Consider the following 12,977-nt stretch of genomic DNA (forward strand, 5'->3'; position numbering starts at 1 on the left):
AGAAGGAAGGGATGCTCTCTAAAGAAAAACTATCAAAAGAAAAACTACTTTCCAATGCCAAAGTAGCACAACAATTAGCTACTTTATTACAACATCTATAGGCATGATGGAAACAACTTTATTGAAATCATTTAAAAAAAATAAATCCTTTGTCGGCCACCTATCCGTAATCCAGTTATTCTTCTTCAATAAGTCTTGAATGAATTGGATAATATTGACATTATCACTCTCAATGATCAACCCCTTGCACTCCAACATCCAACTCTTAAGGAACTCCTTCACCGTAAGAAAGGCTTCCATCTCAAGCTGAGCAACATCCCAATGGGCATTTTTTTTTCCAAATGCACTGATCAACCGGCCTTTGTGATACCGAAAAACACCACCAATACCAGCAAGATTGGAGCTAAGCAAAGAGGCATCCAAGTTAACCTTAATCCAATCTTTTGGTGGAGGGCACCAAGTATTTGAAAACTCCCTAAGGAGATTAGTACCCCAGCTAGAGAGATATGGACTAGATTTGGAGATGGCTAAGAACAATGCATTAGAAGCAACCATAGAGCAAGGCAATGCAACCTTACCATGCTTCACAGAATTCCGATTTTTCCAAGATAGATACACAATTGTACAATAAACCTTGACAATTCCAGAGTTACAACTTGATAGCCTCTTTAGCTCACGTAAATAGCAATCCAGAGAACTGAAAACAGGGATTAGAATACACCATTCACGCATCTTCATAATGACTTCCACCATATATTTACATTGAACCATTATATGCTCATACGATTCATCCACTTGGCAGCCTCTAACACAAATAGCAATCTCAGTAATTCTGCGATTTTTAAGAAACAGAGTCGTAGGAATCGCAGCTTTACCTAACCTCCACTAGAAGATTTCAACCTTCTTACTGAGTTTAAGTTTCTACAACCAGCTATAAAACTCAACATCTTCAAAGGTACAAATGTTGAACAGCACTTTTTCATGCACCAATGCAGAAACTGTTTTACCCGAACACCATTTCAGCAACTCCATCCGATCCTCCTCCTCATACTCAATATGAATTTGTCTAATCAAAAGAATTAGCTCCTGATGAAAGGCTCTTTGTAACAAATTAAGATTCCACTCACCATTATTTACCAACAGCTGCTGAACATAAATACCATCTAGCACATCACAATCAACATACGTTGACCATCGGTTGATGCTTTTATCAAGCAACCAAGCATCATTCAAGACATTGATCTTATCACCTTTTCCCACCTTCCATCTAATAGCGAATTTAAAATTCTTTCCCCCATCCAACATAATCTTCCAAGCACTAGAAGTAACCATCTTTTGATCACCATTCAAAACATCATCACCATATTTAGCTTTCAATGCTTGATGGAACAAAGAGTCCGGTTTCTGAATATAGTTCCAAGCCAATCTAGATCTTAAAGAGCCAATTCTTAATAAAGGAGAATGCAAGCCCATCTCACCCATACTTCTTCGTTTGCAAATTTCTCTCCAAGCAATATAATGCATACCATTGGTTCCATCATTCTTATGCCAAATGAAATTTCTACATAATTTTTCCAACTCATACAAAACTCATTTGCGAACCAAACAATGAGTAATTAAGAAATTTGGCATAGATAGCAAAGTGGTTTCAATGAGAGTGAGCTTACCTCCCATTGACAAAGTTTTCTTACCCCAAGAATTGAGTTTGTCCATGAAAGTACTCAAAAGTTCTTGAAAATCCTCCATCTTGATCCTACTAAGGGAATTCATTTCCTTGACCTCTTTGAAGCCGAGAACACTAGCAATTTTCTTCTTCATAGAATAACTGACCACCTTGCCAAACAAAATTTGTGATTTGCTGACATTAACTCTTTGCCCTGTCCACTTACAAAAATCCTCCACTATGATCTTCAATGCGTTGGCTAAAGCAATGGAAACATGAGAAAAGATCCACACATCATCCGCATAAAGGAGATGTGTGATCTTTGGACTTCTAGGTGAAATCTGAATGCCAAGATTCTTCCCCCTTTGCTCCAATGAGTTGGACATGAGTTGAGAACATAGTATGAAAAGGTAAGGAGAAAGCGGACATCCTTGGCGGAATCCAATTTGAGCACAAATCCACTTGGAGTTCCTTCCATTGATGATGATAGAAAACCACACATCTACAACACATTCCATAAGGATGTTAGAGAAAATAGTCAAAAAGCCGTACCATTTAAGAACCTGACGAAGTGTTGCCCATCCCATGCTATCGTAGGCCTGCTCCATATCCAATTTAAAAGACATCATCCCCTTCTTATTCTTGGATAATTTGAACTTATGAAGGATCTCCTGAGCCAAAAGACAATGCTCTAAAATGGATCTTCCAGGAATGAATGCTACTTGCTCTTCAGAAACCATCTTGGCAATAACCTTCTTCAATCTGTTAACTAGCATACTAGCCATAATTTTGTAATTAGTCAGACATAGGCTGATAGGCATATAATTTGATGACATCAAAGGGTACTTTACTTTAGAAATCTAAGCAATTAATGTATCCTTCCACTCCCTATTCATAATGCTGGATTTGAAAAACCGATTGATAGCACTCCAAAGAGTCTCCCATAAAATACTCCAATAACTCTTGTAAAAAGAAGAGGTAACTCCATCAATACCCAGTGCCTTGTTGTTTCCCTGCTGAAAAACCAAGAGCTGCAGTTCATTCACAGAGAAATCCTCATTAAGCATCACCATATCCTCTTCACTAACCTTCTGATTTTCATCAACCAATTGCCAACCCGTCAGCTCACATTCTCTATATTTCCACTTCTTCTCAAAAAATTGTGTGAAAACCTTCTCAATTTGATCCTCCTCATCATGAATTATATTGAACTCATCTTTAATCTGATTAATACGGTTTCCATTTTTTCTTGCCGATGCAAAATTATGAAAGAACATTGAATTCGTATCTCCTTCCTCATGCCACCTTACCTTTGCCCTTTGATTCCACCAAGTAGACAATCTCCTCAATATGACATTAAGTTCATGAACTTTGTTTCTAAGCACCAAAAGGTCACCACTCGACCAATTATCACCCAAAGCTTCCTTGTTTTGAAGATTAAGGATTTCCTTCTTCAATTTTTCCTTCAACAAATTCAAATCTTTGCACTTATTCTTATTCCAAAAAAATAGTGCCTTCAAAGTACGGTTGAGCTTCCTTTGCAAGATCATATACTCATCACCAAAGTCATTCTTCTTCTAAGAGTGATAAACAATGCTCTTAGCTGCTGGGTACGATCTCCAAGTGTCCTCAAACTTAAAGGTTTTAGCCTTAAACTGCACTTTATCTCTCATATTTAGAACAATAGGACTGTGGTCAGATGCCACTCTAGCAAGATGCTTGATAGTAGCAATTGGAAGCTTTTGAATAGCAGCCGAATTTAACATACATCTGTCCAACCTCTCCCAAATCCGAGAGGTGCCCTCTTTTTTATTACACTAAGTAAACCTTGGTCCAACACTTCCAATATCATGAAAATCTGAATTCACCATAAAGCTCTTCATCTCCCTAGGTCCTTTTGAAAACAAGAACCTCTTGCCTCCTCTCTTCTCCTCCTTGTTATTGATGCAATTAAAAGCCCCTCCAATAATGGAAGGAATTGTATCCTCTATACACTTCTGAAGTTGCTTCCACAGGCTCCCCCTTTCCTTACAATATCTACTCCCGTAAACCGTGGCAACTCTCCAAGTTCCCAAGATGGGAACCGTCAGACTACCAACAATGGCTTGTTATGATGACTCTATAACCTCAAAAGACACCAATTTCCTGTTCCATATCACCAAAATGCCTCCTGATGTACCAACCGCAGGGTAATGAAAATACTCCCATTCATTCCCAATAAAATAGTCAACATCCCTCCTATCAATACTAGACAATTTGGTCTCCAAAAGCCCAATAAAATACACATTCTGATCTCTAACAGTCCTTCAAGTACAGGGAAGCCTCTTTTTTCCTAGCCCCCCCTAAAATTCCAAAAATGAATGGATGACATTAAACAAGTGCAGATGGTCTCTCCCCACCCATGGGGTTCAACCTGCCATCCCTCTTCTTTTTTTTGTAGTTAGATTCATCAGGCCCTAATGATCTCAATTTCTTGGATAGCTTAAAGTTGGAAACATTACTGTTATTAACATTTGGATCCATAATTTCCAAACCTCCTTCTTCTGTTTTATAAACTTCTGCATGATTTCCCATACATTCCTCTTCAATACTATCACCCAGAACTGCAAATCTATTGGTTAAAATAGTATCTGAATTCTTATCCCCAACAGAATTCTCAGTTTCAGAATAAACACCTAGAACCAGGACAGTTTTTCCAAGATCAGCAACCTTCTCATCCACCACCTTGATTCCTTCTGCACAGTGACCTTCTTATTAACATTTCCCCTGATATCATTGTTGAACCCATTGACATTCATTCCTTTTCCAATAACATTACCTCTGTTACCTCTCCTATTTTTGAACTGAACATGGATCCAAGGTCCATATTCGAATCTAATCATAGAAGTTTTGCTGTCAGACACAACCTTCTCACTATTTTCATTTACTCCATCCGTCTCCCTCAATGCTTGATCCTGTATTCCAATGGTTACATTTTCTGGACATATCTTTCTGTCATGGCCCACACTACCACACTGATAACAGAGAAGATCAATTTTCTCATACTCCACCTGTTGGAAGAACCTTCCAGTTGATCCATCCACCCAAACACCATTCATTAGTTTCTTCTCCAGATCGATCCTCACACATACACGGGCAAACTTCCATTTACCCCAGCGAAAGGTATTGCCATCAATGTACATTAGCGTCCCCAAGCAAGAAGCAATTCTTGCGATATTATCCTCATACCAGCAATACAGAAGCAGACACGTAAGTCTAATCCAAACAAGAGCAGAAACTCCTTTAAATGTATTCAGATCAAATGCTGCAGATCACCTATCCATACCAACAATGAACCCGTTCACATACCAAGGTCCACCATTTAGAATTTCTTCTACCACCTTACTCGTCTGGAATGAACACAAAATCCAGTTCATACCAATAGACGTCAAGTAAAATCCACTGAATTTGCTCCATTGCCTCCTCAATTCTGTGCTGCACACCGAAAATGGCACATTATTACCCAACACTTTAATTACCACCGAATTCTTCAAAATTTGAGAATTCTTTGCCTCCATATTTGCGTTCAACTTGACAGCAATGCCATCCTCTGAAAATTCAACCTAGTCCCTATTGAATGAAATCTTGATTGGCTTCGGTTTCGACCATGCTTCAGCAACCTCACCCAAACTCCTACCCTCTTATCTTGGGCAAACATTCATCTTGTTCGTCTGGAATGAACACAAAATCCTCAACCATCACTGAATTCAAATCATCTTTGATATTATGCCCCTTAAGCTTATCAAGAACTCCATAAAACTTGTTCACACGTAAATTTAAATCAACCGAAGCCGATGATTCAAGAATTGCCAAACCTGGATTTCTCTTTTTTTTGGAATATTTGGGGCATCAGTCCATATCATTAATGAAGCAAAAAACAGTTACAGTAAGAAGATTAGATGCTAAACATAAAAAATTTAGCAACTGACAAAATCCTATCAGCATTTGCTGCTAAAGAAGAAAAAAAACAATAAAAAAAGACTGAATACAGTGGAATTAAGAACAAAAAAGGCAATTGAGCACTAGCAGCCTAACAAAAAGGCAATTGTGCAATGAAGCAAATAAGAAAGTAAGCAATAAGCAATAAGCACTCAGTGCAATCTGCAAGAAGAACACCCAGGTCGCCAAAATTCCCCTGGTTGTCTGGGAGAAGCCTGGTAATCCAGACCATCCAAGGGGAGGAAAAAAGATTGCTGTCATCATCGTCCTTCAAAACACCCAGCCAGCCCCTAGTTGCAAGGAGAAGCCGTCCAAGGGGCATCCGAAAACCTTTCACAGCCAAAAAGGAAGAGATCAAGTGAGCATATCCTGTATATGGTGAAAACATTTTCAGTTGAAAGTCTTGTGTAAAACCGCCCTTTTAATTTTATAAGTAATGGTCTCAAGGCTATCAGTAATATTTCCAAACATTCTGTCATTCCGCGCTTTCCATAAAAAGTAAACAATATCAGAAGTTAGAAGAAACATGAAGTTCCTTCTATTCTTATCAGATTCCATATCCCCAAACACATTAAACCCCTGCCACAGATTGGGCCTAAGCATCATAAAACTCATTCTAGGCAAGAGGCATTTGAGAATTTGGAATGAAAAATCACATTGAAAAAGAAGATGATTTTGAGTTTCAAAGTGTGTGTTAACAGGGATACCTCTAGCAGCTAAAGCCTGAGCTGTCTTGAGACCATTCTTAAAGGCAATCCAAGAGAAAAGAGAGTACAACAGAGTATAATGTTTATGCCAAACAAAATTATACCAAGAAACCTTCTCAGTATCCTCAAACAATTGCATAGTGAAAGTGCTAAAGGATGGTTTAGTAGGACCGGTCCAACATCATTCATCCAGCGTGTTAGAAATTGGGATGGATTATTAACTAAACACGCTGAAAAAGGTAAAGAAAAGTTCCAATTACCGTTAGAAATAAAATTGCTAACTTTCAAATTAGAATTGGATGGTGTGATCATATAATGAATGTTTTCTTGCTCCAGTCGTTCAGCCACAGATTGCCCAAAGCACCATGGGTCCCAGAAGAATGAATGACTGCTGCTCGGTATGATTTTGAAATTGATAGAGTGAAGCAAGCACTTAGCAACATCACATTGAGCCTTCCAATAAACAGAGCATTGAGGCTTACCGGTATTCCAAAAAGACCCGTATTTTTCCTTCCACCAGCAAAAAAGTTAGCTTTTAGAGTTGTAAAATCTCCAAACCACAGTACAACCACAAGCAAAATAAAGAGACTCAATGGAGGAAACCCCCAGCCTCCCATAAATTTTTGGCTTGCATGTCTCTTTCCAGGATATCATGTGCAATTTTCTCTTGTTAATGTCCCCAAAGTAAAGAAACCTAGAACAAAGGCTTTTTATCTTTTTAACACAAGCTTTAGGAATCAGAGTCTAATGAATCCAATAGACAAGGATGTTGTTAATAGTATAGTTGAGGTCTACCAGCCATAGATAGGGTTCTTGCTTTCCAGCCATCCAAAGAAATAGAAATCTTATGCAATAGAGGCTGAAAATCACAAACTTTCAATTTCCACGTGAAGATTGGAATGCCAAGGTATTTAATTGGGGTTGTCAAAATTGGGATATTCAGGATATTGCTGATATCCTGATCATCAGAAGTATTCTTAGAGAAAAGAATTTTACTCTTATTACTATTCACTTGAAGATCGGAGATGCTAGCAAAGCTAGAAATAATGTGATTCAAAGAGTGAGCATTGCCCTGAGTAGCCTTAGCAAAGACCAAAAGGTCATCAGCATAAAGTAGATGGGAGATAGAAAAGTTCCCAGCCTCCATACCAATTAATGAATGATTAGAACCTGCTTCTTCAAAACAAGAGGATAAACTATCCATGACAATGCAGAAGAGATAAGGTGATAGAGGGCATCCTTTTCTAAGGCCAGAGGAGGAGTGGAAGAAACCCTCAAGGGATCCATTAATAGAGATAGAGAAGTGGACGTCGGAGATACAACCATTGATCTAAGAGACAAACACATCAGGAAATCCTTTGGCAAGCATACGACCAGTCAGATATTCCCTAGAGACAGTGTCAAAGGCCTTGTGAATATCAAACTTAGCACAGAAAAAAGACTGTTTGGGTTTGATATTGAAATCTTTGAGCATATCGGCTATCAGGAGAATATTGTCAGAGATAATTCTATCCTTGATGAAACCGGCTTGACTGGGGTGAATGATGGAAGGCATAACATCTTTCATTAGCTAGGATTTTAGCAATGATCTTGTAGAAAGTGTTGTAGAGTGATATTGGCCTGTAATCAGCAATGTCTTGAGCTTGTGGCCTTTTGGGAATAAGAGCAATAGCGGTTGCTTTAGCATGCTTAGGCATAGAGTTGGTGGAGAAGAAGGAAAAAACTGCTTCACAGAGTTGTCTGCCAATTGTGTTCCAAGAAGATTTGTAAAATTCAAATGTGTAACCGTCTAGGCCAGGAGCTAAGCAGTTAGGGGAGGAAAAAATAGCAGCCTTTATTTCCTCCACCGAAATTGGAGAGGTCAATTGAGGAATTAAACTTTCAGGGAGTTTGATGTGAATGGGAGCATTCCAGCTAGAGGAGGTGGACGGTACAGCAGTGTTAAAGAGCTTTTGAAAATGGTTGATAATAGCTTTATTGATATCAACTGGTGTATTGAAGGTCCCCTCAATAGTCGTGATACTCCTAATAAGATTGGAGTTGTGTCAAACATTGATCCTATAGTATAAGAACTTAAGATCGTCCTCCCCATTTGACATCCATTTTGCCTTAGCTCTTTGAATAATCCAACCTGACCAATCTGAATTTTTAGCAGCAAGTTGGTCGTTCATGTCTTTAAGGGCCAAGTTAATTTCAGGGTCCAGAGGGGAGGCCTGAATTTGACACAGAAATAAGTTTTGATTGCTACTGAGTTCTGTAATATCTTGCTGGAGTGAATTGGAGGAAACCCAAGATTTAGCTTTGATGTTGATCTTGAGAGTTTTGAGCTTCTGATAAAGGCATGTATAGGGATGCTATGAAATCTTTGGGAAAAAATCTGAATAAGAGAATCCCAAAACTCATTTTTAGTAAGCCAATAATTTTTGAAGAGGAAACGATGTTTCTGATGTGGAGTTTGATCATTGTGCAAGATAATAGGTGAGTGATCGGAAATCCGAGGGCTATCCACAATGTAGTATGAGTTAGGAAAACTGTCTAGCCAACTGTCATTAACCAGCATCCTATCAAGTTTGATATGAATAGGGTTTTCCGCCCTTTAGTTAAACCAAGTGAAGTAGTGACCAACAGAAGATAGATCATGAACATAAATATTGAAAATTAGATTATTAAAATCTAAAACCTTGCTATTAATAAGTAAAGAGCCACCAGCTTTCTCATGTTGTGACCTGCAGCAATTGAAGTCACCTAAAATAATCCAAGGGCCCGAAATACCAACAGCAATGTCATAAAGATCCTTCCACAAAGTGAGCCTCTCATCCATAGAGTTTGAGGCGTAAACCACAGATACACAGTAAACCTCCGTATTGCCAGAAAAAATAGAGCCATGTATTAACTGACTAGACGTAAAAAGAGGCTTAAAATTCACAGTTGCCGTGTTCCACTTTATCCAGATATGACCCGGAGAGGCAAGGTCAAAGTTATCATAGGAGCCTTCAGCAGCAAAAACAGAATGAGTGATGTTAAACCAGGGGCTGTGGAGAGAAGGGTTGGTGATTCTGGTTTCTAAAAGAAAAAACAGATCAAGGTTAAAGGTTTTGACTAAATTTTGGCAGCAAAGGGCTTTGTCCGGGCTGTTGAACCCGCGGGTATTCCAGGACGCCATGAAAGGGAGTCTGGTCATTGGGATTTTGAGGTGGGTGTGGTGGTCTTTTTGGCCGATTTTGCTCTTGTGGATTTGGTAGAGGTGGTGTTAGGGACATTGAGGTGGTTATTGGAGGAGGTCGAAGGCTTAGAGGTATCCTGCGGTTTATCCCTAGGGCCAATCTCAGAAGAAGAAGAAGAGGTGGGAAGGGAGACAACAGTCATAGATGGAGGGTCAGTTTGAGCATCTTGGTTTGAAAGGGCATCAAATTTATTCTTGGTTGAAACAGGAGGAGAGGTCTGAGCATTGTAAAACTTCTTCCCAACCATACTTTCAACCATAATGTTCTTTCCCTTTCCTTCAACATGAACTTGACGACACGGCGGTACTTCTCCGTCTCTGATCACAATACCATTTGAAACTCTACCATTAGGAAGTAGAGATCCGTAAGGTCGCGGAGCATTCATGACACCGGCAGAACAACGCCGGCGATCATCCGACGCCTCCACCACCGAATGCGGGAATGCCGCGGAAAACCGAAATTCAAATCAGGCGAACTTTCTCTCACTAGAAATCCAGTACTTCTCTCACTAGAAATGAGGATAAGTTTCTCCACCAATCCCGTGGTATTATAATCGCACGCTCAATTATGAGCAATTTTTTTTCATTTCAAATTTTCAAACTCATTAAACAAATACTTATGATATCTTTTAATAACCTTACAAGATTAAAATAAACGTAGCGTGAACGCGTTTTTAAGCCAACTAGAATTAAAAAAAATTGTTCAACGCGACCAAATGAACGTTCGCGTAGAATTCTGAATGCTCTGACCCAATATGCTAAATTATTCTGATATTTTTTTTGGGAAAAAATATTCTGTATAGCACGACCCATCCAAGCTTTATATATCCACTGCTCGCTCAAGCAGAAGCAGCAGTTTTCTGTTCATTTATGATAGTGTTAGGAGAGGGCGATTGAGGGGGAGGCAGAGAAGGAGTAGAACAGAGCATGACGACGTCGGCCAGCATCAACCTTACCGACGCCGAGGTTCAGGAAATCCTAGAAGCCCAGGCAGTTCTATGGAACCATTCTCTTAGCTATATCAAATCCATGTGCCTAAAATGCGCCATTGAACTCCGCATCCCCGACGCTATCCTCAGCCAAGGCATGCCGGCAACAATCTCCAACCTCCTTTCCTTTCTCTCCATACCCGAAACAAAATCCCGCCACCTCCGCATCATGATGCGCCTCCTCTCCCGCGTAGGCATCTTCAAATCCCACATCAGTCCTTCCGGGGAGGAAGCCTTCGGCCTTTCTCCTGTCTCCCAACTCCTCACAACCGCCTTTCCCAATAGCCCTTGTTCCCCCTTCATTCTCTTTCAACTTGACCACCACTTTGTTGATCCGTGCCACCAACTCTCCCGTTGGTTTCATAGATCGGATACGTCCACAACCCCGTTTGAGATGGCACATGGGAAGACATTCTGGGACCTCACGGGTGCACAGCCAGAGCTTAATGATTTGTTGATAAGGGGATGGCATGTGACTCCGTTTTTTTTATGTATGTTTTGAAGCATGTTGGACGTGAGGCGTTTAAGGGAATTGGGACGTTGGTGGATGTTGGAGGTGGAACCGGCTTGATGGCGGCTGCATTGGCGAAAGAGTTTCCGGGATTGAAATGCACTGTTTTTGATCTGCCGCATGTTGTCAACTCAGCTAAGAAGATGGAAGGAATTCAGTATGTTGGTGGTGACATGTTTGTTGAGCTCCCGCCTGCTGAAGTCGCTCTTCTTAAGGTCAGTAAAAACTAATACACACTGCTGATTTCGACCTTAAAGCAATAGCATAACAGAGTTTTTAATTTCCCTTAAAATTAAATTAATAGTAGAATTTTACATCAATAAAAACCAATTTAGAAAAATAAATATTAATCCTATTAAATGTAATCATTACTAGCCTCATGAATCATCCCCTGTATTTGGGATAATTATCTTTATAATTAAATGTCTTCTTTCATTATTTCAAAGCATGATAAAAAAATAATTATATGTAATTTCGTTATGTTGTTTAAAATTTTAATGTCATGCAGTGGATATTACATGATTGGAGTGATGAAGATTGCGTTAGGATACTGCAACGTTGCAAGGAAGCGATTCCTCCAAAAGAGAAAGGTGGAAAAGTGATAGTAATCGATATGGTAGTTGGTGTAGGCATCAATACTCAAACTTCTTTGGAGACGCAACATTTATTTGATCTGGAAATGATGATTCTTGTCACAGGAAAGGAAAGAGACGAGAATGAATGGCGCGAGCTATTTGTAGCTGCTGGTTTTAGCGACTACAAGATAATAACTTCGATTGGTTTAAGATCCATTATTGAAGTTTATCCCTAGTTAATTAGCATTGGATCCTAAATATTCTTAGTATTGTGATTCTTGTTAGGATTACCTGGATGTTTTCTCTTTCTTAATTTTAGTTCATAATAACTTTTATGTATGGTAGTAAGTGTTACTGGTTGCATGAAGATCTTCGTATTTCGAGTTATGATATTTCAGAAGGCTGGTTGCTTTAATTTGTTTAATGGGCTCTCATAGAATTATTATAAACCTTCGAAAGGATGGTGAATAAGATTTTACTGAACAAAAATTTAGTTTTTATATCCATTAAATTGCTATTTTTATTATATATTTATTTCTTATGCGCTAAATATCAATAAAAAAATGTAAGTTGCCTGATTACCATAATACTTACAAAATATAAAAAAAAAATAACGTGTTTAAAATATTAATAGGGTGATGATGAGCATTCCTTGAAACCAGAGAAAAAACTCATAGATCGAGGCCTAAAAAATTCATTAAGATCACAAGGCCAAGGAATTTATTTCGTGTTATAGATGTAAGAATGGAATTTGTACCACTCAGAAAGCCATCCTCTTATATGATGCTTCTAACTTTTTTTGGGGAAAATTTTAAAGATAGCTAAATATATTGATCTAGAAGCCGTTGAACTTAAAATGTACATGTACAACTTAAAACGAGAAATGAGGAGAATAACTAACCAAAAACCATATGAAAAAATAAGATTAAAAGAAAATTTTATGGCCTTAGAAAAAAATTTTATGGCCTTAGAAAAAGGCCATTAATCAAAGGACTAGCTAGCATAAGGCCTAGAACAACTTAGTTGGAGAATCTGACAAATTGCACAAATTATACAAGAACAACAAGCAATGATCGAAGCACCACGAAGTCATCCAAGCCAAATATTAGAATCGAAGGGGGTCCTTGCATACATCACTGTCCGAAGAACTAAAATAAGTAAATTGTAAGAGAGACAAGCATGACTATAGAGTCTAAAAAAAATCAGAGAATTAGTTGCCCCCGAGGAGAGATCCAATGAATTAAAAAAAGCTGCTAAATTTTCGCAATCATTTCTTCATATTGTCCATTTAACTTAGAGAAAATGACTTTCATGAGCTAAGAGGAACGAGG

At 38.7% G+C, this 12,977-nt stretch overlaps 1 protein-coding gene and 1 pseudogene across 1 annotated transcript; one reads left to right on the forward strand and one right to left on the reverse strand.

Annotated features, from left to right (window-relative positions):
* Nucleotides 1-2,523: 2,523 nt before the first annotated feature.
* On the reverse strand, nt 2,524-5,220 carry LOC110101216. Its single transcript, XM_020829016.1, has 6 exons — nt 5,082-5,220; nt 4,482-4,967; nt 4,077-4,398; nt 3,491-3,754; nt 3,256-3,370; nt 2,524-3,126 (listed from the first exon to the last, which is right to left on the reverse strand). Exons 1-6 carry the CDS (start codon nt 5,218-5,220, stop codon nt 2,524-2,526), a joined length of 1,929 nt encoding a protein of 642 aa, XP_020684675.1.
* A 5,278-nt stretch (nt 5,221-10,498) lies between these two features.
* On the forward strand, nt 10,499-11,882 carry LOC110101215 (annotated as a pseudogene).
* The last annotated feature ends 1,095 nt before the right edge of the window (nt 11,883-12,977 follow it).

The sequence above is a fragment of the Dendrobium catenatum genome, unplaced genomic scaffold, assembly GCF_001605985.2.
Source record: "Dendrobium catenatum unplaced genomic scaffold, ASM160598v2 fragScaff_scaffold_156, whole genome shotgun sequence".
In the NCBI taxonomy this organism is placed as follows: Eukaryota; Viridiplantae; Streptophyta; class Magnoliopsida; order Asparagales; family Orchidaceae; genus Dendrobium; species Dendrobium catenatum.

Bases quoted from the DNA above. Each gene is read 5' to 3' on its own strand.
- LOC110101216 (XM_020829016.1), bottom strand. From the start codon at position 5,220: ATGGAGGCAAAGAATTCTCAAATTTTGAAGAATTCGGTGGTAATTAAA. The intron at 4,399-4,481 runs GTAATGTTATTG...GTCACTGTGCAG, and splicing joins AAATAGGAGAGGTAACAGAG to AAGGAATCAAGGTGGTGGAT. The intron at 3,371-3,490 runs GTTTACTTAGTG...GCATCTTGCTAG, and splicing joins ATTGGAAGTGTTGGACCAAG to AGTGGCATCTGACCACAGTC.